Source organism: Pseudoliparis swirei, chromosome 11 (genome assembly GCF_029220125.1).
Source record: "Pseudoliparis swirei isolate HS2019 ecotype Mariana Trench chromosome 11, NWPU_hadal_v1, whole genome shotgun sequence".
Lineage (NCBI taxonomy): Eukaryota > Metazoa > Chordata > Actinopteri > Perciformes > Liparidae > Pseudoliparis > Pseudoliparis swirei.
In genome coordinates, this window is record NC_079398.1 from 15752940 (window position 1) to 15774344 (window position 21405).

Genomic DNA, 21405 nt, shown 5'->3' on the forward strand with positions numbered 1-21405 from the left:
GGAGGCATCTGAAGAGATGTGCTCATCACACGCACACTCACACACACACACACATACACACACACACACACACACGTACACACACGTACACACACACACACACACACACTTCAGTGAGAGCTATACCTGTGTGTTGAGCAGCATATAGAGCAGCCTCTCTCTCTCTCTCTCTCTCTCTGTGTGTGTGTGTGTGTGTGTGTGTGTGTGTGTGTGTGTGTGTGTGTGTGTGAGTAATGAGAGAGGGGAGGGGAAGTAGAGGAGAAATGAGACAAGGAGAGGAAGGAATGAAAGAGAAAAGAGTAAACAGAGAGATGAAAGAGGAGAAAATCATTCAGGAAGAAGCAGGGCCGGTGCAATACCCGACCCGGCCCCCGGGGGCCACGGGCCCCCAGCTGTCAAACAGATCCTGTTGATTTCAGAGCATTAAAGTATAATATCGTTAACTTCTACCTCCGTGTTGTAGTGTGTGTGAGGCCCCGCGGGGCCACGTGAACAAGTGTGTGTGTGTGTGTCACAGCATTGCAGGTTGTTGTTGTTATTGTTTTTAGCGTATAGCACCCTTTATTTGTGTTCCGGGGGGCCGGCGGTAAGAAGGCTGAACCAGATGCAGAGTCATCCTGTACAGTAATATAACATGAAACTAAGAATAAATATATTCCCAACTCTACGAGAGAAGAAGCTAAAAAAGTTTAAAGTTCCTCCTGTAGAAGAAGATGAAGAGGAGGATGAAGAAGAAGAAGAAGAAGAAGAAGCTCCAGGTGGGTTAGTCCAGTGTTTTGGAGGTTTGTTTTCTTGCCATTCAAATTTCCTCTGAGAAAATATACTTAAGACCAACATGATATCCCCCCCCCCTCTCTCTCTCTCTCTATCTCTATCTCTCCCCCTCTCAACAGGATACCTCCGTGACTCCATCACTTCTGCTTCATGAGGACATCCACAGCCTCCTAAGCCCCACCTCCTTCTGTCTGTTTGGCTTAAAAAAAAACTCAACTGCAGCCCCCCCCCCCCCTCATCTAGCCCTGTGGAAAAAACACCGGATAACACTGGATAAGCAAAATGTAAATTAACTTCATACAAACAGACTCCACTATTATGTATATTATTATTATTATTGTTGTTGTTATTATTTTTTGGCTCGTCCAGGAAATTTATATTCGGCGGCTCCGATTGGCTCCCAGTCCCTCAGTCGTCCATCTTTGTTTTTTAGATAAATAGATCTGTATTCATAGAAAAATAAGCACTGGCCCCCTGCTGGCTGCTCACTGCTAAGGCACTTCATTGTTTCCACTCGTTTATTATCTCATCCCCTCATCTCCACGCCCCCGCTGGCCGCCGCAGGTTATGACTCAAAAAGAGAAAATATGAACACCGAAGCCCTCTAAAGAGAGAGAGAAGAAGAAGAAGAAGAAAAAAATGTGTGTGTGTGGGGGGGGGGGGCGGGCTGCAGTTGAGGTTTCATGCCTCCAGGCAGATCTGGGACCAGCTGATCCTCGTAGTGGGAGAAGAAAAAATACACCACGAAAAAACATGACCTCAGCTCGTTATCCAGAATAAACATGAGGGGTAGTGGAGTCCGGTTCCCCCACAGGCTCACGGGGATCATCGTTACCGGGTGATTCATCACCAAGGAGGAGGAGGAGGAGGAGGAGGAGGAAGAGGAAGAGGGGAGTGTTAAAACTGGTAAGATCGGTCCAGCACCTCCATGTAGTCCGGTGTGGTCCTCAGTCTGGCTCTCTGCTCCCCCGCCACCTGCTCGCTCTGCACGCCGTCGCCGCTGCCGCCGTTGGGCCCAGCGTCCCGCTCGCCGTCCTGCGGGTGAGGGTATTGGGGCGGCGGCCTGGCGTACCTGTCCGGCAGGTCCCTGAACTCTGGCGCCGGGAGCCTGAAGAGGCAGTCCACCAGCTCCACCGTGGGGGTGGGGCCCTGGCTGTCGATCACCGTCGGGCACAGAATGGCGTCCCCGCGGCGGAGGCCGGGCAGCGGGCCCAACGCCCCCGCCACGGTGCTGATGGCCGCCGAGCACGCGTCCAGAGACCACGCCCTCTCTGCGGCGGCGTCCTCTTTGTAGATCGGGTTGCTGCACATGTGCGGCGGGGGCGGGGCCGCGGCTGGGTCATGACCTTTCGGGGGCGAGATGGTTTCGTACACGTGCCTGTGTTGGGCCGGCGGGGGGGGCGGCGTCTCTGGGAGGCCGTGGTGGTGGTGGTGTTGCTGGTGGTGGTGGTGCGTCTGCTCGGCGAAGATGCCGCACTCCATCTGGATGCCCGCCAGGTCCACCTCGCCCTGGCGGCGGAACGGCAGCTTGTCCCGCCTCCTCACGGCGTAGGCGATGAGCGCCGCCGCCGCGAAGAACGCCGACACGAACAGCACCAGGAGGCTGAGCACGAGCACCGAGAGGGGGATGGAGTCCCTCCCCGGCGGGGGTGGGGGGGCGGGGCCAGAGACGCCGGGGTAGCTGAGCGACACGGCGGTGGCAGAGGCCGTGGCAGCGGCGGCGGCCGTGGAGGTGGCCGCCTCCTCCTGCTCCTCCTCCAGCTCGGGGCACAGCAGCTCCATGGAGAGGGAGCGCAGGTCCATCCGGCTGGTGGGGCCCGGCGCGTGGCAGACCACCTCCCCCACCACCACCACCGCGCTCAGGCCCTGCAGCCAGCGCTTCAGCGGCGCCGCCGCGCAGGTACACTCCCACGGGTTCTGCTGCAGGTCCACCTGGAAAACACACACACACACACACGGCGCTCTGTCATCGGGTGACAGACCACTAGTTACCGTCGGCCCAGTGTTGCGCAATCATAAATCATTTTGTAAATTGCAAACAGAAAAACACATGAAAGCTGCAAACAGCGATGTGCGGGTCCTCGTTCCTCCTTCGCACGTCGGGGTGCTGGCCGGACGCCGGCCCCCTCAGCCGAAAACGCAGGTCCGCCATGCAGGCGTTTTACCCGATGCATTTTAGGCTGATTTGCTTTGGCCACTCGGTGGCGCTATGACTACAATTCAAAATGATCATATGAATGTCTTCAGGGTCAGTATTTTATGACATACAAGTAATACGGAGCAGATTAGATCATGTATGGCCGAGTCACATCAACTTGCATTTCCCCTTAAAACCAGAATAACTCAATGACACATTAAACTCAAGAGGATAAAAAAAAAGTTCAACACTCAACTGTGTGAATAAATATCAGAATATTGAAAGAAATATATCAATATAAATTATTCTCCCCTACAGACAATCAAATAAAGCTGGTACATGCTGAGCTGCTGGGTGCTGACGGTGATCGTCCAGGACGAAGAGGAGAAGATGAGGAGGAGAAGAGGAGGAGGAGAAGAGGAGAAGAAGAGGAGGAGGTACTGCATCGGCTAATATTTTAATAGAATCTGTTGAGGACATTCGTGGTTATAATTCCCTCCATTACCGCACGAGCCACCGAGTCTTAGAACTGAATCAATGTTCATAGCGTTCAGAGATGTCCCCCCTCCTGTCCCCCCTCCTCTCCTCCTGTCCCCCTCCTGTCCCTCCTCCTGTCCCTCCTCCTGTCCCTCCTCCTGTCCCTCCTCCTGTCCCCCTCCTGTCCCTCCTCCTGTCCTCCTCCTGTCCCCCCCTGTCCCTCCTCCTGTCCCTCCTCCTGTCCCCCCTCCTGTCCTCCTCCTGTCCCTCCTGTCCTCCTGTCCCCTCTTGTCCCTCCTCCTGTCCCTCCTCCTGTCCCCTCCTGTCCTCCTCCTGTCCCTCCTGTCCCTCCTCCTGTCCTCCTCCTGTCCCTCCTCCTGTCCCTCCTGTCCCTCCTGTCCCTCCTCCTGTCCCCTCCTGTCCCTCCTCCTGCTCCCTCCTCCTGTCTCCTGTCCCTCCTCCTGTCCCTCCTCCTGTCCCTCCTCCTGTCCCTCCTCCTGCTCCCTCCTGTCCCTCCTCCTGTCCCTCCTCCTGTCCCCCTCCTGTCCCTCCTGTCCCCCTCCTGTCCCTCCTCCTGTCCTCCTCCTGTCCCTCCTGTCCCTCCCCCTCCTGTCCCTCCTCCTGTCTCCTCCTGTCCTCCCTATCCTCCTGTCCTCCCTATCCTCCTGTCCCCCTCCTCTCCTCCTCCTGTCCTCCTCCTGTGCCCCTCCTGTCCCCTCCTCCTGTCCCCCTCCTCTCCTCCTCCTTTCCCCCTCCTCCTGTCCTCCTGTCCCCCTGACCCTCCTCCTGTCCCCTCCTGTCCCTCCTGTCCCCTCCTGTCCCCCTCCTGTCCCTCCTCCTGTCCCCCCTCCTGTCCCTCCTCCTGTCCCCCCTCCTGTCCTCCTCCTGTCCCCCTCCTGTCCCCCTCCTGTCCCCCCTCCTGTCCCTCCTCCTGTCCCTCCCCCTGTCCCCCCTCCGGCCGCTGGGCCTGAATATTAGATCCAATAGTAGAAACTCTAACGCTCACTGAGTATGACGTATTAGACGTGGAGATCAGGACGGAGATTTTGGTAAAAGATACACAAGGCGACCCGTGAACCCACGTGGTACCGACCCGTGAACCCAAGTGGTACCGACCTCGTGAACCCACGTGGTACCGACCGCGTGAACCCAAGTGGTACCGACCCATGAACCCACGTGGTACCGACCTTGTGAACCCACGTGGTACCAACCCTGTGAACCCACGTGGTACCGACCCGTGAACCCAAGTGGTACCGACCTCATGAACCCACGTGGTACCGACCGCGTGAACCCAAGTGGTACCGACCCATGAACCCACGTGGTACCGACCGCGTGAACCCACGTGGTACCGACCGCGTGAACCCAGGTTCTGGAGTTTCCCAGGTGTTCTGGTACTGGACTTCTGTGCTAGCCACGGCTTGTCCAGAACCAACACCATGCTCCGCCACTAGGGGGCTCATACGTGGACCTGGTAACAGAACACCTAAGGCCGGAGATCAGTGATGAACTTAGTGATGGTATCATGTGATCTGGGGTGCTGAGTGGGTCAGATGGAGTCGGCTAGAACGACCTCGAAGCCCAAACGTGGAGTGGGACCGTCTGGTGGAGGACCCGGTCCAGGAGGTCTTCAACTCCCTCCTCCAGATGAACCTCTCACACATCCAGAGGGAGGTTGTGGACATGGAGTCAGAGTGGACCCTGTTCAAAGACTCTATGGTGGCCGATAGGAGCTGAGGTCAAAGGTCATCATGTCCGAGAACCCGGTGGTGGACACCGGGGTGAGGGGAGCTGTGAAGCTGAGGGAGGCCTTCTCCTGAAGCAGCTGCAGTGGTCACGGATGCTAAAACTGAGACATGGAGGAGTTCGGGGAGGACATGGAGGACCTTCAGTTGGCCTCTATAGGTTCTGATAAACCGTCCACGGCTCAGGAAGGGAAAGCCTCTACTGGTCGGTCTACGTTCAGACTCACCGATTGGTCACGAGCTCTGGACCAAAAGAACGAGGTCACGAATACAAGCGGCCAAAATGAGTTTCCTTCGTAGGGTGGCCGGGCTCAGCCTTAGAGATAGCGTAAGGAGATGAGTTTCCTCTGTAGGGATCAGCCTTAGAGATAGAGTAAGGAGATGAGTTTCCTCTTTAGGGATCAGCCTTAGAGATAGAGTAAGGAGATGAGTTTCCTCTATAGGACTCAGCCTTAGAGATAGCGTAAGGAGATGAGTTTCCTCTTTAGGGATCAGCCTTAGAGATAAAGTAAGGAGATGAGTTTCCTCTATAGGACTCAGCCTTAGAGATAGAGTAAGGGGATGAGGTTCCTCTGTAGGGATCAGCCTTAGAGATAGAGTAAGGAGATGAGTTTCCTCTGTAGGGATCAGCCTTAGAGATAGAGTAAGGAGATGAGGTTCCTCTGTAGGGATCAGCCTTAGAGATAGAGTAAGGGGATGAGGTTCCTCTATGGGGCTCAGCCTTAGAGATAGAGTAAGGAGATGAGTTTCCTCTATAAGACTCAGCCTTAGAGATAGAGTAAGGAGATGAGTTTCCTCTATAAGACTCAGCCTTAGAGATAGAGTAAGGAGATGAGGTTCCTCTGTAGGGATCAGGCTTAGAGATAGAGTAAGGGGATGAGGTTCCTCTATAGGGCTCAGCCTTAGAGATAGAGTAAGGAGATGAGTTTCCTCTATAAGACTCAGCCTTAGAGATAGAGTAAGGAGATGAGTTTCCTCTGTAGGGAACAGCCTTAGAGATAGAGTAAGGAGATGAGGTTCCTCTATTAGACTCAGCTTTAGAGATAGAGTAAGGAGATGAGTTTCCTCTGTAGGGCTCAGCCTTAGAGATAGAGTAAGGAGATGAGTTTCCTCTGTAGGGATCAGCCTTAGAGATAGAGTAAGGAGATGAGGTTCCTCTATAGGGTTCAGCCTTAGAGATAGAGTAAGGAGATGAGGTTCCTCTATAGGCTCAGCCTTAGAGATAGAGTAAGGAGATGAGGTTCCTCTATAGGCTCAGCCTTAGAGATAGAGTAAGGAGACGAGGTTCCTCTATAGGCTCAGCCTTAGAGATAGAGTAAGGAGATGAGGTTTCTCTATAGGCGCAGCCTTAGAGATAGAGTAAGGAGATGAGGTTCCTCTATAGGCTCAGCCTTAGAGATAGTGTAAGGAGATGAGGTTCCTCTATAGGCTCAGCCTTAGAGATAGAGTAAGGAGATGAGGTTTCTCTATAGGCTCAGCCTTAGAGATAGAGTAAGGAGATGAGTTTCCTCTGTAGGGAACAGCCTTAGAGATAGAGTAAGGAGATGAGGTTTCTCTATAGGCTCAGCCTTAGAGATAGAGTAAGGAGATGAGGTTTCTCTATAGGCTCAGCCTTAGAGATAGAGTAAGGAGATGAGTTTCCTCTGTAGGGAACAGCCTTAGAGATAGAGTAAGGAGATGAGGTTTCTCTATAGGCTCAGCCTTAGAGATAGAGTAAGGAGATGAGGTTTCTCTATAGGCTCAGCCTTAGAGATAGAGTAAGGAGATGAGGTTCCTCTATAGGCTCAGCCTTAGAGATAGAGTAAGGAGATGAGGTTCCTCTGTAGGGATCAGCCTTAGAGATAGAGTAAGGAGATGAGGTTTCTCTATAGGCTCAGCCTTAGAGATAGAGTAAGGAGCTTGGACATCAGGAGTCGAGCCGCTACTCCTTTGTGTCTAAAGGAGTCAGCTGAGGTGGTTCAGGACCCTTTAGAGGTTTTCCAGGCACATCCAATGGGAGGAGACCCCGGGGAAGACCCAGGACCCGCTGGAGGGATTATATCTCCCAGCTGCCCTGAACGCCTCAGGATCCCCCAGAATGAGCTGGAAGGTGTTGCGGGTGAGAGGGAAGTCTGGGTCAGCCTGCAACTTTAAACACGTTGTTACCTTTCTAATAACCGGATGCTGCTGCAAGAGCCTCAAATTAAAACAGATCAGTCAACCCCCTAAAGATAAATCTGTGTGAGTGTTCAGGCGGCGGCCGTTGGGCCTCGAGAGAGTTCCATGTTGTTCCATCAATATTTTCTCGGCTTGAATGTTTTTTCTATTTATAACATCAGGAAAAGGTGAAATGTCTCTGGGAGAGTTTATATAACTGCAGTTGGCAGAGAGGAGCGGCACCATGACATATGCTTTTTATATGTATATATATATATATATATATGTATATATACAGGACTGTCTCAGAAAATTAGAATATTGTGATAAAGTTCTTTATTTTCTGTAATGCAATTAAAAAAACAAAAATGTCATGCATTCTGGATTCATTACAAATCAACTGAAATATTGCAAACCTTTTATTCTTTTAATATTGCTGATTATGGCTTACAGCTTAAGAAAACTCAAATATCCTATCTCTAAATATTAGAATATCATGAAAAAGTATACTAGTAGGGTATTAAACAAATCACTTGAATCGTCTAATTAACTCGAAACACCTGGAAACACATTTTCAAATGTTTGATTTTGTTTTGCTGTTATAAATCTTTTTTTTACTTGGTCTGAGGAAATATTCAAATGTTATGAGATAGGATTTTAGAGTTTTCTTAAGCTGTAAGCCATAATCAGCAATATTAAAAGAATAAAAGGCTTGCAATATTTCAGTTGATTTGTAATGAATCCAGAATGCATGACATTTTTGTTTTTTTAATTGCATTACAGAAAATAAAGAACTTTATCACAATATTCTAATTTTCTGAGACAGTCCTGTATATACATTCTGGCACAGACTCTGTTGCTTGATGTTGTGATGTTACACAATGCACTTGTTATTTGAAGAACGCTCTAATGCCCTAGTGACACCAGAGTGTTCGACACGCTGCCTCCGCGCCCACTCTTCTTCTTCTTCTTCTTCTTCGTGAAATTCACGCTGACGTTCAGGCTGATCCGCCGTGCAGCTCGCTCCACTCCGACTGTCGGAGGAAAGCCCTCACTAAACGTGCCGGAGTGAGGAGGAGGAGGAGGAGGAGGAGGGACGAAGAATAAATGTAATACCTCGTGTGTGTGTGTGTGTTGGGGCCGCCAGCAAATGCTGTAGTTTAAATGACATTTTGCCGACGCTCTGAGGCATTCAGGGCTGAGTGTCTTTTTCCAGGGCCGTGAGCGTGGGGAATCGAACCGCCGATCTTCTTGATTGAGAGTCATTTCCTGCTAACCACTGCGCCGCCGCCGCCTCTTTACAAAGAAGATGTTAATTATATAACTGAGCTAAAAAAGAATAACGTGAGTTGTTTCTTTTCATCTTCCTTCAGTTTATTTATCTTATTTATTAAATCCACTTCTACAAATACAGCCAATTGCAATTTTCTCCAAACAGAAACCTGAAGCGCAGCCGGAGCTCCGAAACCTGACAGCAGGCGGTGCAGAGGTGACGGAGGCCACGCGGATCATGGAGAGCCTGAGGTGATGGGGTCGTGACCTTGAAGATCTATTCCTTATCTTTAATCTCTCTCATCTGACATGAAATAAACACACTGAGTGTGATGATGTCATCGTTATGTTGAGCTGCTCCACAGGGGGCGATGAGCTGTGTGATTACTGTGATGACGCCCCTCCCCCAGGCCCCGCCCCCTTACCTGCACCAGCCCCGTGAGGTGCTCCAGCACGCCCTCCATGGGCAGCTGCAGCAGGTGGTTGTTCCTCAGGTTGAGTCGAGCCAGGTGGACTCCGGAGAACACGCCGGGGGGGAGCGAGCGCAGCAGATTGGCGTTGAGGAACAGCAGCTGGAGGGACGGCATGGAGTCCAAGGTCCCGGGGTCCACCTGGTGGATCTCGTTGTACTCAAAGTAGAGGTACCTGAAGAGGGGGAGGAGGGGGCGGAGTCAGGGTTTCTGTGTACGAATAAAGGTTCTAAATGGTTCTTTAAAAGGCCCTGTGGTTCTACGTAGAACCTTCACCTACTGGAGAACCATTCTAAAGGTTCTTTGAGATCCCTTTATAGGTTCTTTGAAGAACTCTTTAAAGACATGGTTCTTTAGAAAACCCTGGTTTAAAAGGTTATTTAGGAACCATAAACCTTTTTTTTGTGATATCACTTTGAAGAATCATTTTCGGTTCCTTCATGGTTCTGCGTGCATGGCGAGCACTGAGGTGCTACAGGAGGATGTAGAACATCAGATGTGGAAAATTTAATAACCTCACACTGTTCTTCCGTGGATCAGAGTACACACTGTCACAGGTTGAATTGTTCTTTTTAAAGTATAATGTACATCTCTTGTGCCAAAATAACAAAGTAAATCATGATGATGTCAGGAGGTCATCACAGGAATGTGATTTAATTGCTCTTTACACAGATGATTAGCTGATGGGTGTCAGATTAAATAGTGTTATTGTTGTAGTCGCGTCTGATCTAGTGGGACACCGGAGGCCTGCTCAGGGAGATACATCATGAAGCCTGAAGCTCGATGGAGCCGGTTCCTAGTGGTCCATAATCTGGTTTTAATGACTTGCCGGTCTCTGTCGAAGGCTAAGAGAGGCTAAGAGGGAGACCTTTCCCCACCGCCCCAGAGGACCTTTGTTATTGATTCATAGTCACATGAATGGGGAACCGAGGATGTTCTGGAACCCTTAGCGTTGAAATATAGAGACAGAGGAGCTGAAGAACACCAGAAGCTCTCACTGAGGACGAAGGTTGATCTATTGTCTCCACGGATCAATACAATCTGTAGCTATTCACTCTATGTAAATATATATATATATATATATATTTATATTAGTGCTGTGAAAAATAACGCGTTAACTCAGTTAATTCAATTACAGGTTTAACTAGTTGTTGTTTTTTTACGCATTTAACGCATGCGCAGAATGAGCTTCCAATCCGTCTGTTGTTGGTCGTCGGGACGAAAAAAAAGTCACTTGCAAAATGAGTTTCCAATACACCACTTCAATCTGAACTCTGTCCGCTCTCATGCAGACGGTCTGTTCATCGGTAATGATCCTTCCGCAGGTTCACCTACGGAAACCTTGTTACGACTTTTACTTCCTGTAGATCAGGGTCTCAACACGTCGATCGCGACCTGCCAGTCGATCGCGGCGTAGTGTTGGTAGATCGCATGACATTAAAAAGATTGGCCCGCCCCCTGACATGTTCTCTATAGCACGTCTTTGTTCTTTTATTAAACTAAACGTCTGTTGTTGATCGTATCTCCACAGCAGCATGTCATTTCTGTCTCTTCGCGTTGCGTTAACACTTATCGATCACAGAGCTCCGTGCGCGCGCATCGGGACCGAGTCAAAAAAAAGTCACTTGTCAATCTGTCCACCTGTCCGTGTCCCGGGCCGGTGAGGTTTCAGCTTTGCAGCGGTGTCCCCGCCGTCCCTTTCATCATGGCCCAGTTCATGAAGAAAACCCACACAGTCAGTTTGCCTCAGCAGCTGCTAGAGGAAGACTAGAGGCCTTTAGACTGTATCATGGTGGAGTTAATGGTTGACAAACAAGAGAAAAATGTTCTGTTTAACCCTCCTGTTACCTTTACATTTACTAACATATTTTACCCTCAGGGTCAATTTGACCCCAGCAATTAAAACCTCCAGAAAATTATTAGAATTAATATTGCTTCCCAAGTTTAAGTGTGAGGTACTTTATGTTTGTTTGTTGACTACCTAAATAGCCCTTTAAATAAATAAAAAAGTTGATATTTCTTATATGTTTGACACAGTGAAAAACAGCCTGGGGTTAAATTGACCCCAAAGAACACCGACATTAAACATTGAATGGGGTCAAATTGACCCGAAAGGTAACAGGAGGGTTAAACATTCTGTTTAGGATGAAGATGTATTAATGTTCCATATGGAAGAAAACTGCTAAATAACTGCTGAGTTGCAGCACCATTGTATAGAAGAATGTATAAATGTATATATCCGTCTTTTGTCATAAATCTCTATGTTCTCACAAAATATACCGAGAATATCGGTAATATGTGATTAATCATGATTAATCCACAAAAACCTGTGATTAACCCGATTAAAAATTTTAATCGTTTCACAGCCCTAATTTATATATATATAAATATATATATAGAGAGATATATATTTTTATATATATATTTATATATATATATATAAATATATATATATATATTGTGTGCATCATTCTGAAGCTCTTCTACCTAAAAATAAGCTCCCAGGTGCTTTATTATAAACACGTCTGTTTAAGACCCTCAACAAATGAAAGGCTTTATCCCTGTTGTGGCTCTGCAGCGCTCACACTCAAGTGAAGCATGTCATCAGGCGTGACTAACAACTGGCACTCCTGAAGAGAACGCTGCACCTTTTCATTTCAATCACATCGCGGCACAAAGGTATCATCACAGTGTTCCGCTCGGCGCCGCGCCATTTATTACGGGGAAATTAATTTCCACACATACGTTCAAATAAATGTCTAAATACCCCAAAAAAGCCATTTTTAAGTGTGACATGCTTGAATGTATAAGTATATATATATATATCAGTTGCGGGCCGTCAGGACCTTCTAAGCCTTCTCTGAAGGCCTAAACATAATTACAAAGTTAAAGCTATTTTATAATTAAAAATATATATGTACAAAATTATTTTCTTCATTTGTATTTTCTTATTGCACTATTGTCTTCCTCTGCTGCTGTGCTTCCATCCGGCAGCGCTGCTTCCAGTCTAATTTATCTCAACGGGAGCTTTTATCCAATCAGATGTCAGCTCCACAGTCTCTATGGAAGAAGAGCAGCTCCTCTCAGGCCAAGACAAGCACAGCCTGCTTGAAGTACATGGAGACCTTATCGGTGATTGACATAATCTTCAACCAATCATATCGCTAGTTTGACATACTGGGTATATTTTTTGAAGTCCTTTGGCCTTCTGGAAGCCCAGGAAAGTACGTCAGAGTAACCTGCGCTGTGATTGGTTAGTTGGCCCGCATGTCGTTCAATGAAGAGGAAAAACTGGTAAGAAACTGGTAAGAAGTCACCACAGTTTAAGTTTTTTGCTTTTACATTTAATTAATGGCGGACGGAGGAGAAGCGGGCTTGGTAGCGGATTTAATCTCGAAGACTTTCTCAAGGAGGACGTTTCAGGAAAAGACAGATATTATAACCTACGGCCGCACCACAGCTAGCTAACTTCATTGAGTTGCGTGTTGGCAAAGAGAGGTGGTTGGACTTTAACTTGAAGGGAGTTGGTGAGTGAGCTGCTTGTTGTGTTCTGTAGTAGCGTTGTGTTCTGTTGTCTCTGTTGTTTTTATTATATGGTTGTTTCTGGTTATATTGAGTGTGAGGCGTTTTAGTGCCACGTTCTGTCTGATTGTTTAGTTATAAATGTGGCTGGTTCTTGTACATGTGTTCTTGTCATGGTGTTTATTACGGTGGTGTGGACTGCAAGCGTTGTCCGTTAATGACGCAGCATCCCGTCATGCGTGTGTTTATGTATCTGCACTCTGCGGGTATGTATTTGTAGGTGTTGCGCTTCATGTGCTCCTTCACAATAAAAGCCCCGGAACACTGGTGAACTAATATCTTACATTAGGTTGTTCAGCCGCAGTAAGACGGCATTGAAGGCCTAGGTAGAAAATGCACGGCCCGCCACTGAGATATATATATAAATATATATATGTACCTGAGATTGTGCAGGCCCAGGAACATGTGCGGGCTGAGCCTCTCCAGGTTGTTCCCGTTCAGGTAGAGGCTCCTCAGGTTGGCCAGGCCCGTGAAGGCCCCCTCCTGCAGGTACGAGATGCGGTTGTTCCCCAGGTGCAGCAGGTCCAGGCTGGAGAAGTTCCAGAAGTCCGTGTGGTAGACCCTCTGGATAAGGTTCCCGCTCAGGTACAGCTTGCGGCCGTTGAGGGGCCGCGGCGCCAGCTGGGACGCGTTCTGGAAGCCGTTCTCCTTGCAGTTGACGGTCAGGCCCAGGTCCGTGATGTGCAGGCTGCAGGTGCAGCCCACGGGGCAGATGATGGGGATCGGGGGTCGCGTCTGGTAGCCGGCCACGATCTGGCCGTTCTGGTTGGGCGAGACCCTGGTGGGCCGGGGCCTCTTCGTCGGCCTCGGCTGCCTCTCCCTGTCTTTGCGTTCGGCCGAGGACGAGGAGGAGGACGAAGACGTGGAGGAGGCGGCGTGGGTGTTCTGGCGGGAGCCGTGGACCATGGAGGAGGGCTTCGTGGGCCGGGCTCGCCCCGGGTGGGCGTTGGGTTTGGAGTTGGCCGGCACGTGTTGAGGCAGCGATCCCGCCGGCGGACCGCCCTCCGCCTGCAGCTCTTTATCCGGCAGGTTGGGGCACAGCTCCTTGCGGGAGATCTCCCTCAGGTCCTTGCCGTGCAGATGGAAGGGGTACTCGCAGGTGACGTCCCCGACCACGGCCGTGTAGGGGATCTGACCCAGCCACCGCCGGAGCTGCACCGCCTCGCAGCCGCAGTTCCAGGGGTTCTCCTCCAGCTGCAGCTCCATCAGGGAGCGGCCCACGTACTCCAGGGTGCCGGCGTACGTCAGGCTCTTCAGGCGGTTCCCCCGCAGGTCCAGATGAGTCAGAGACACAGACCTGGAGGGGGGGGGGGGGGGTCAGCTTTAGATGGAAGGATAACGTGAGAGTGCTTGGACATAAAGGTTCTCCATGTGCTGATGAGTCTCTCATGGAGAGTTTCTACCTGTTCATGCATGCATAACTCTAGAAAGGCTTTGTGGCGACCTGAACAGGTGGGCGGGCAGGACGGGGATCAGGTTGTCGTTGAGGATGAGAACCCGCAGCTTGTAGAGGAACCTCAGGGCGCCGCTGTCGATCCGCTTGATCACGTTGTAGTCGGCCTGCAGGGGGGGGGGGGGGGGGGAGATCTTTAAAAAGGTTCCTTCCCTCCAGCCTCCTGCTCGCCATCGACTACCTCTGTTGTCATATTGAGGTGTCTGTGACCCCTGATGGTGTCGTTACCGCCATCTTGTCTACCTGGAGGTACTCCAGGGCCTCCAGGCCGGCGAAGGTGTCGTTCCTGAAGACCTCCAGCTTGTTCTCGTGGAGGTAGAGGCGCCTCAGCTTGGCCAGCCCGTGGAAGGCCCCCAACCTGATGTCCTGCAGCGCATTGTTGCCCAGGTTTATCGACACGGCGTTGCCAAGGTGCTGGAACCCGTTGCTATAGAGACGCCTCAGAGAGTTCCTCTGAAGGTTGAGTTTGAAAGGGCGGACCCACGACTGAGACACCTGAGGGACGATCGGAGGGCTGATCAGCGATCTCATTGATTACCACAAGTTTAAGAGAGACGCGCTGGGGACCGGATGTTAGAGATACGTTAAAAACCAGATCAATGATGGATCCATATCTGGTGCCTCAAAGAACCTTTCAAACCAGGGTTCTTTAAAGAACCATGTCATTAAAGAGTTCCTCAAAGAACCTTTCAAACCAGGGTTCTTTAAAGAACCATTTTCTTAAAGAGTTCTTCAAAGAACCTGTAAAGGTTCTCAAAGAACCTTCAACATGGTTCTCCAGTAGGTGATGGTTCTTCGTAGAACCACCAAGCCTCTTAGAGAACCCTTTAAGAACCTATATGTGTTCCGTGTACCTGGCTGGCATTGGTGAAGCTCCGCCCATCACAGTGCACGTGCAGCACGCCCTCTTTGACCTCACACGTGCACGGCTCGAAGCAGGGCTCGTCCGCCTCCTCCTCGGAGTCGTCGGCGAGAGGGGTGTGCGTGGAGGCGGTGGGGGGGGTCGGGGTGGGGGGGGTGCGCGCCGCCCGGCACAGACACACACACCCCAGGGCCACCGTGAGAGTGACCCACTGCATCCTCCTGCTCCTCCTCCTCCTCCTGCTCCTCTCAGCTCAGCAGCCTGGGGCGACGGCCCGGCATCGGCCCTTCACCGCACTGCGTGCAGAGGCACGTACAGTACATGCACACACACACACACACACACACACCCCAAACACACCATTAAAGAGGGCAACCAGCCAATGAGGCGGCAGCAGTCGTCTCAGGATGATTCAGGTTGAGGAGCATCACGTATGAGGAGCAGCCGGTGAACACACGGTGATCACATGATCGATGACACAGGCCGCCCGCAGGCCGCGGCGGGTACTGACGTCAGCACCGTGAACATGTGGGAGACTCAGGATGAAGAGGTTCTGCAGGGAATGTGATTTAAATAATAATAAAATAAACAACGAGCTGAACATCTCTCGGCTTTTTGAAATAAAAATGCTGACATTGAAAATGGGGAAAGTTCAGCTGGAATAGAGGGGCTGTTTTCTATGGTCAAGTGTGTGTGTGTGTGTGTGTGTGTGTGTGGTGAAGGGAGAGGTTACGATAAAATATATTCATCCGTCCTCTTAGATGCTAAAATGCCACGAGTGTAATGTTTTAATGTAACATGCAGAGACTAATAATATAATAATATAATCATGTAATAATGTAATAAAATAATAATGTAATAATGTAATAAAATAATAATGTAATGATATAATAATGTAATAATATAATAATATAATAATGTCAGAAATAATATAATAAAATAATAATGTAATGATATAATAATGTAATAATATAATTATATAATAATATAATTATGTAATTATGTAATAATATCATAATGTAATAATGTAATAATAATAATAATAATAAGTCTTCATGGTCATATAATCAGAGGATATTGATAATCAGGCCAATGTGTCATCATCATTATCATCATCATGTGGTGAGAACACACAATCAGAAACTCTTAAAAATGTTCAAAGGGTATGATGTGAAGGAGGAAGAGGAGGAGGAGGAAGAGGAGGATGAGGATGAAAAAGAGTATGCCATAACAACAGAAACTAATAAAACAACAACAATAGAATACAGCTGAGTCGTGAGTCCTCTGGAGCCTCGAAGAGATCTATGCTGCACGCGACATGAAATGTGAAATGATGTGTGTGTGTGTGTGTGTGTGTGTGTGTGTGTGTGTGTGTGTGTAACTGTAATCATATAGCAATAATCTAGCATCAGCGGGGTTAGACAAGAAGGCAGAAAACATCACCGCCCGAGAGAGAAAGAGCAATCACAGGGATGATGATGACGATGATGACGAGGAGAGGTGGAAGTGAGAGGAGGAGGAGGAAGAGGAGAGGCAGACAAATAAAAGAAGAGTAATGGGCAAAGTGCAGGTGCAAAGAGGCAAATAAGAGGATGAGGAGGAGAGAAGGATGAGGAGAATGAGGATGATGAGGAGGATAAGGAGGAGGAGGAAGAGGAGGAGAGAGGATTGCGGAAGAGGGAAGAAGTTAGGATGCTGGTGCCACTCAGGATGTCACAAGTCCCGCCCCTCGGACCTGCACCCGCTGGAGCAGGACCTGTGTGTGTGTGTGTGTGTGTGTGTGTGTGTGTGTGTGTGTGTGTGTGTGTGTGTGTGTGTGTGTGTGTGTGTGTGTGTGTGTGTGTGTGTGTGTGTGTGTGTGTGTGTGTGTGTGTGTGTGTGTGTGTGTGTGTGTGACAGCACCATTCATAACTTTGTCCATCTGATTAAAACCTGACACAGGTGTGGCTTCCTTCCCTCTGTCTGGAGTCCTCTCTCCTCTCCTCTCTCCTCTCTCTCTCCTCTCCTCTCTCCTCCTTTCTCCTCTCTCCTCTCTTCTCTCCTCTCTCCTCCTTTCTCCTCTCCTTTCTCCTCTCTCCTCTCATCCTCTCTCTTCTCTCCTCTCCTCTCTCCTCCTTTCTCCTCTCCTTTCTCCTCTCTCCTAGCTCCTTCTCGCTCCTCTCCTTTCTCCTCTCTCCTCTCTTCTCTCCTCTCTCCTTTCTCCTCTCCTTTCTCCTCTCTCCTCTCATCCTCTCTCCTCTCCTCTCCCCTCGTTCTCTCTCCTCTCCTCTCTACTCTCCTCTCTCCTTTTCCCCTTATCTCCTCTCCCCTCTTTCCTCTCCCCTCTCTCCTCTCTCCTTTTCCCCTTCTCTCCTCTCCCCCCTCATATCTCCTCTCTCCTCCCTCCTCTTATCCTCTCTCCTCTCTCTCCTCTTCTTTCTCCTCTCCTCCTCCTGACACAATAGAGATGACGGTCACCTCTCTCTTTATTTCCTCTCCATTATATTCACGTCACAGTGTCTCTACCTTTTCCGTCCTCTCCGTGTCCGTCGGTGCGCGTGCACGCCCCGATCCCCCCCCCCCCCCCCCGCGGCACATATCAGACAAGCAGCAGCAGCACAGATCACATGTATATGGGGGCTTTGTCTACCCCCCCCCCCCCCACACACACACACACACACACAAACACATCCAGCCCATGCAGGAGAATCAATTAGCCCCTGAAACCTGAAACATCACGTGCACGCGCAGTGTAACATTTCTGCAGAATTAAAACAGAACCACGTGAAGACATCTGCACCGGGGCGATGACATGGCACAGGAACGCATCACATTCCCCATTCTCTCTCTCTCTCTCTCTCTCTCTCTCTCTCCGGTCCTCACGGCCGCGCACAGCAGAGCGCAGATGCGGGAAAAATACTCACTCAGACCGGCCAAAGAATCAGAGAACGACCGAGGGAACACTTCAGAGGCTGACTGTCGACATGTCCTCACATCCAGCCGCTCTTCTCTCTCCCTCTCTATCTATATCTCTATCTCTCTCTCTCTCTCCCTCCCTCCCTCCCTTCCTCCCTCTCTCTCCCTCTCCTGTAGCGGCTCAGGCGGATGGGAAGGGAGGGAGGGATGGAGAGAGGGAGGGGGAGGGAGGGGGGGACGTGATAAGACTGCAATGAGGTGGAGGATAACACAAGAAAACCGAGAGAGAGAGAGGGGGGGGAGAGAGGGAGAGAGAGAAGGAAGAAGAAGAAGGAGAAAAGAAGAAGAAGAAGAAACCCCGGTAGTCTTTTGGGATGCAGGTCCTCTTCTCCGCCGGGCAGCGCGCGCGGGCGAAGCTGCTGCACCAGGGCACGGGACGGGAGCCTCTCGAAATGTAGGAGCCCCCCCCCACCGCGGACACAACCGGGTAATTCATAGAAGAGAGAGAGGTGGGGGCGGGGGGGGGGGGGAGCAGATGAGGCTGGAATTAATCATGCAATAAGGCGGCGCGCAATAGTTTGTTATGAGGCGTGAGGCGCTCGCACGGCTCGGTTCCTCTGGTCCACTTCCTCCTCTTCCTCCTCTTCACAGGAGACACAACAAGAGTCCACTTTCTCCTCACAGGCCGCGCGCCCTGGTAACAAAATATATTAAAATAAATAAATTAAATAAACGTTTCAATCTCATTCGTTTATTCATCCCTCTCTCTCTCTCCCTATCTCTCTCTCACCCTCTCTATCTCTCTCACACCCTCTCTCTCCCTCTCTCTCTCTCACACCCTCTCTCTCTCTCTCTCTCTCCCTCTCGCCCTTATAGCACCAACGTGTTTTCGTGAAACCCGGTGTGTGCGTTACCATGGCGACTCGTGTCAGCTGGCTTCTTCGCGCACACTCAAACACGTACGCTCACGCGCACGAGAGAGTGAGCGCGCACGGGCATCAGTCGGTGACTTTTTTATTTATGGGACGATTAACACCAAAACACCCGACGTGCCAAACGGAGGCGCGATGGCGCAACAGATGGCGCGGAGACTGAAGCGCCCCCCCCCCCTACTCCGGCTAACCACGTCCGGGTATGTGGCTGCATGCTCTATCAATAGCTGCAGACTCTTGGCAGGTATGGCCGTGTGTGTGCGGGGGGGGTGGGGGGGTGGAGGGGTCCCCGGTGCACCCCTCCATCACCGCGGTGCCACGGTGTTGAAAACAAGCGTTCCACTATCAGTGAGCTCTTCGCGGCTATAGAGATGTAGTAACAACATGTCTCCTCCTCAGTGGAGCTCAGGGTCGCTTCAATTTCACATTGATTTGCGCAATAAAGGTGAATCACCTTGAGGAGATGTAGAGGCGCGCACACACACACTCACACTCACACACACACACACACACACACACACGCACACTCCTCTCCCTGTGAGCGGGGGGGGGGGGGGGAGAGCTCTCCCCGCGGAGATTCCATCTCTGAAACAGTAACGGAGCCGGTTCCGGTAATGTCGGCATGTAGATAATGGTTATAGATTCCCGGGCTCTCAGGTGCATTAGGCCCGACACGCCCCCCCCCCCCCCCCCAACACAAACCACAAGGATACTTAATGCGCACGTGCGATGGAAACAGGCCTGGCCGGTGCCAGGCGCGTGTACGCACGTGGAGCCTGTGGTTGTTGGATACAGGATGTAGATAACGCGGTTGTTTTGGAGCTCTGTGATTGGTGGAGAGGGGTGGGGGGTCCCGGGGCCTCCGGCGTGTCTCCTTCTCCCAGATGGCCCGTGACGAGCTGTCTCCTCCCCGCGTGCCTGCATCGGGCTGCCGGTGAACCCTAAATTAAGAAAACAAACGCAGGATGAGTTTAGAGGAGGAGGGGGTGGTAATCGGCCCCCATCGGATGTACCTGCAGGGCGGGGGGGGGGGGGGGGTTGACGGCGCCTCTAAAGTAGGGGATCTATTTATACTGGCCTAGAGCGACTGTCTGTGTCCAGAGCTGCAATGCATGCTGGTTCCCTTCAGCCACTTCCTCCTTTCTTCCTCCTCCGCTTTCTCTCTCTCTCTCTCTCTCTCTCTCTCTCTCTCTCTCTCTTTCTCTCTTCTCTCTCTCTCTCTCATCTGTATTATTTCTGTCAGATCATACTCAGAGTTCTTCTCTCTCTTCCCTCTTTGATTCTCATGAGTCAACATGGTTGTACAGGACGTTCTCTCTTTGATTTCTTCCCCTTTGTCCCCCCTCCTCCTCCTCCCTTCTTCTTCTTCTTCTTCTTCTTCTTTTTCCACTTTGGACACATTTCTGGGAAATGGTCAGGTTGCTTTTTTTTGTTTTGCAGCTCTCCAATTATGCTCTTGTTCCCGAGATCTCCACCGGGACCGCCTCGCATGCACGATTGTGCACGCACACACGCACACACACACACACACACACACACTTGACTTGAGTATACACGAGCAGACCCTCGACTAGAGGAACGTGGTTTATTCCTCTCCCGTGCAGATCACCGGGTCAGAAAAGATCCTCAAAGCGTGTTTTGGGGATTCTTTGTGGCATGCAATGAGAGAGGAATGCAATGAGAGAGGGATGCAATGAGAGAGGGATGCAATGAGAGAGGAATGCAATGAGAGAGGGATGCAATGAGAGAGGAATGCAATGAGAGAGGAATGCAATGAGAGAGGGACGCAATGAGAGAGGAATGCAATGAGAGAGGGATGCAATGAGAGAGGAATGCAATGAGAGAGGAACGCAATGAGAGAGGAATGCAATGAGAGAGGAATGCAATGAGAGAGGGAGGCAATGAGAGAGGAATGCAATGAGAGAGGGACGCATAGGTGCTTCTGTCATTAGCTCCAGATTAAAGTAAAGGGCAGCTACAGAGGACTCACCTCTGAGTCACACACAGAAAGTACTGCAAGGCAAGGACAAGCCTCCTGGGAGACACACACACACACACACGGACACACACGGACATACACGGACACACACGGACACACACACACGGACCCAGGCGCACGCATGCTGCAAACACAGGAGTGATTCACAGGATTACCCAGAGGCTCAAACACACACACACACACACACACATACACACGTGCGTATAACACCCCCTCCTCATTTAACATAACTACACACACACACGAGATACACCGTGACTCACGAGAACATGCCGACTCCCACACACGCAGACCACATACGGAGAGCCATGCAACACTCACACACTCACACACATACACACACTCACACAAACACACAAATATACACACACACGCAGTTGAGCTAATTAATCAAATCTCCCGTTTTAATGAGAAGTGAAGTGGGTTGCTGTGGGAACCTTCGGCCCCGTGGAATCTCAAGGTAAAGACTCTGCTGCGTCTCCATGGAAGCTGGCGGAGGGGACAAACATCCAATAATACCTACAACGATCCGGCTGGCTGCGCTCTACATTGCTTCTGCAGGCCCCGGGGTGTCCAATCCCAACTTCAGTAATGGGCTCGGTAGTCAGAGAGGGCCACAGAAGCAAAATGGGGGGGGTTGTGATTGGCTCACGTTGCTAATACAATGTTTCCGA

General features: G+C 50.4%; 1 protein-coding gene across 3 annotated transcripts; it reads right to left on the reverse strand.

The window, feature by feature from the left end:
* Window positions 1–1431: 1431 nt before the first annotated feature.
* Window positions 1432–20834, reverse strand: LOC130202000 (SLIT and NTRK-like protein 3). Of its 3 annotated transcripts, none has more exons than XM_056427255.1 (8): window positions 20723–20834; window positions 19502–19673; window positions 14898–15201; window positions 14287–14538; window positions 14035–14150; window positions 12970–13887; window positions 8964–9183; window positions 1432–2706 (listed from the first exon to the last, which is right to left on the reverse strand). In XM_056427255.1, the coding sequence occupies exons 3-8, from the start codon at window positions 15120–15122 to the stop codon at window positions 1672–1674; spliced, it is 2766 nt and encodes a 921-aa protein (XP_056283230.1). In that variant the 5' UTR covers window positions 15123–15201; window positions 19502–19673; window positions 20723–20834; the 3' UTR covers window positions 1432–1671. The 3 variants fall into 3 exon arrangements, with proteins under 3 accessions (XP_056283230.1, XP_056283231.1, XP_056283232.1); XM_056427256.1 differs by lacking the exon at window positions 20723–20834 and adding an exon at window positions 18158–18494 and having other exon boundaries at window positions 19502–19874; XM_056427257.1 differs by lacking the exons at window positions 19502–19673; window positions 20723–20834 and having other exon boundaries at window positions 14898–15746.
* Between the last annotated feature and the right edge of the window lie 571 nt (window positions 20835–21405).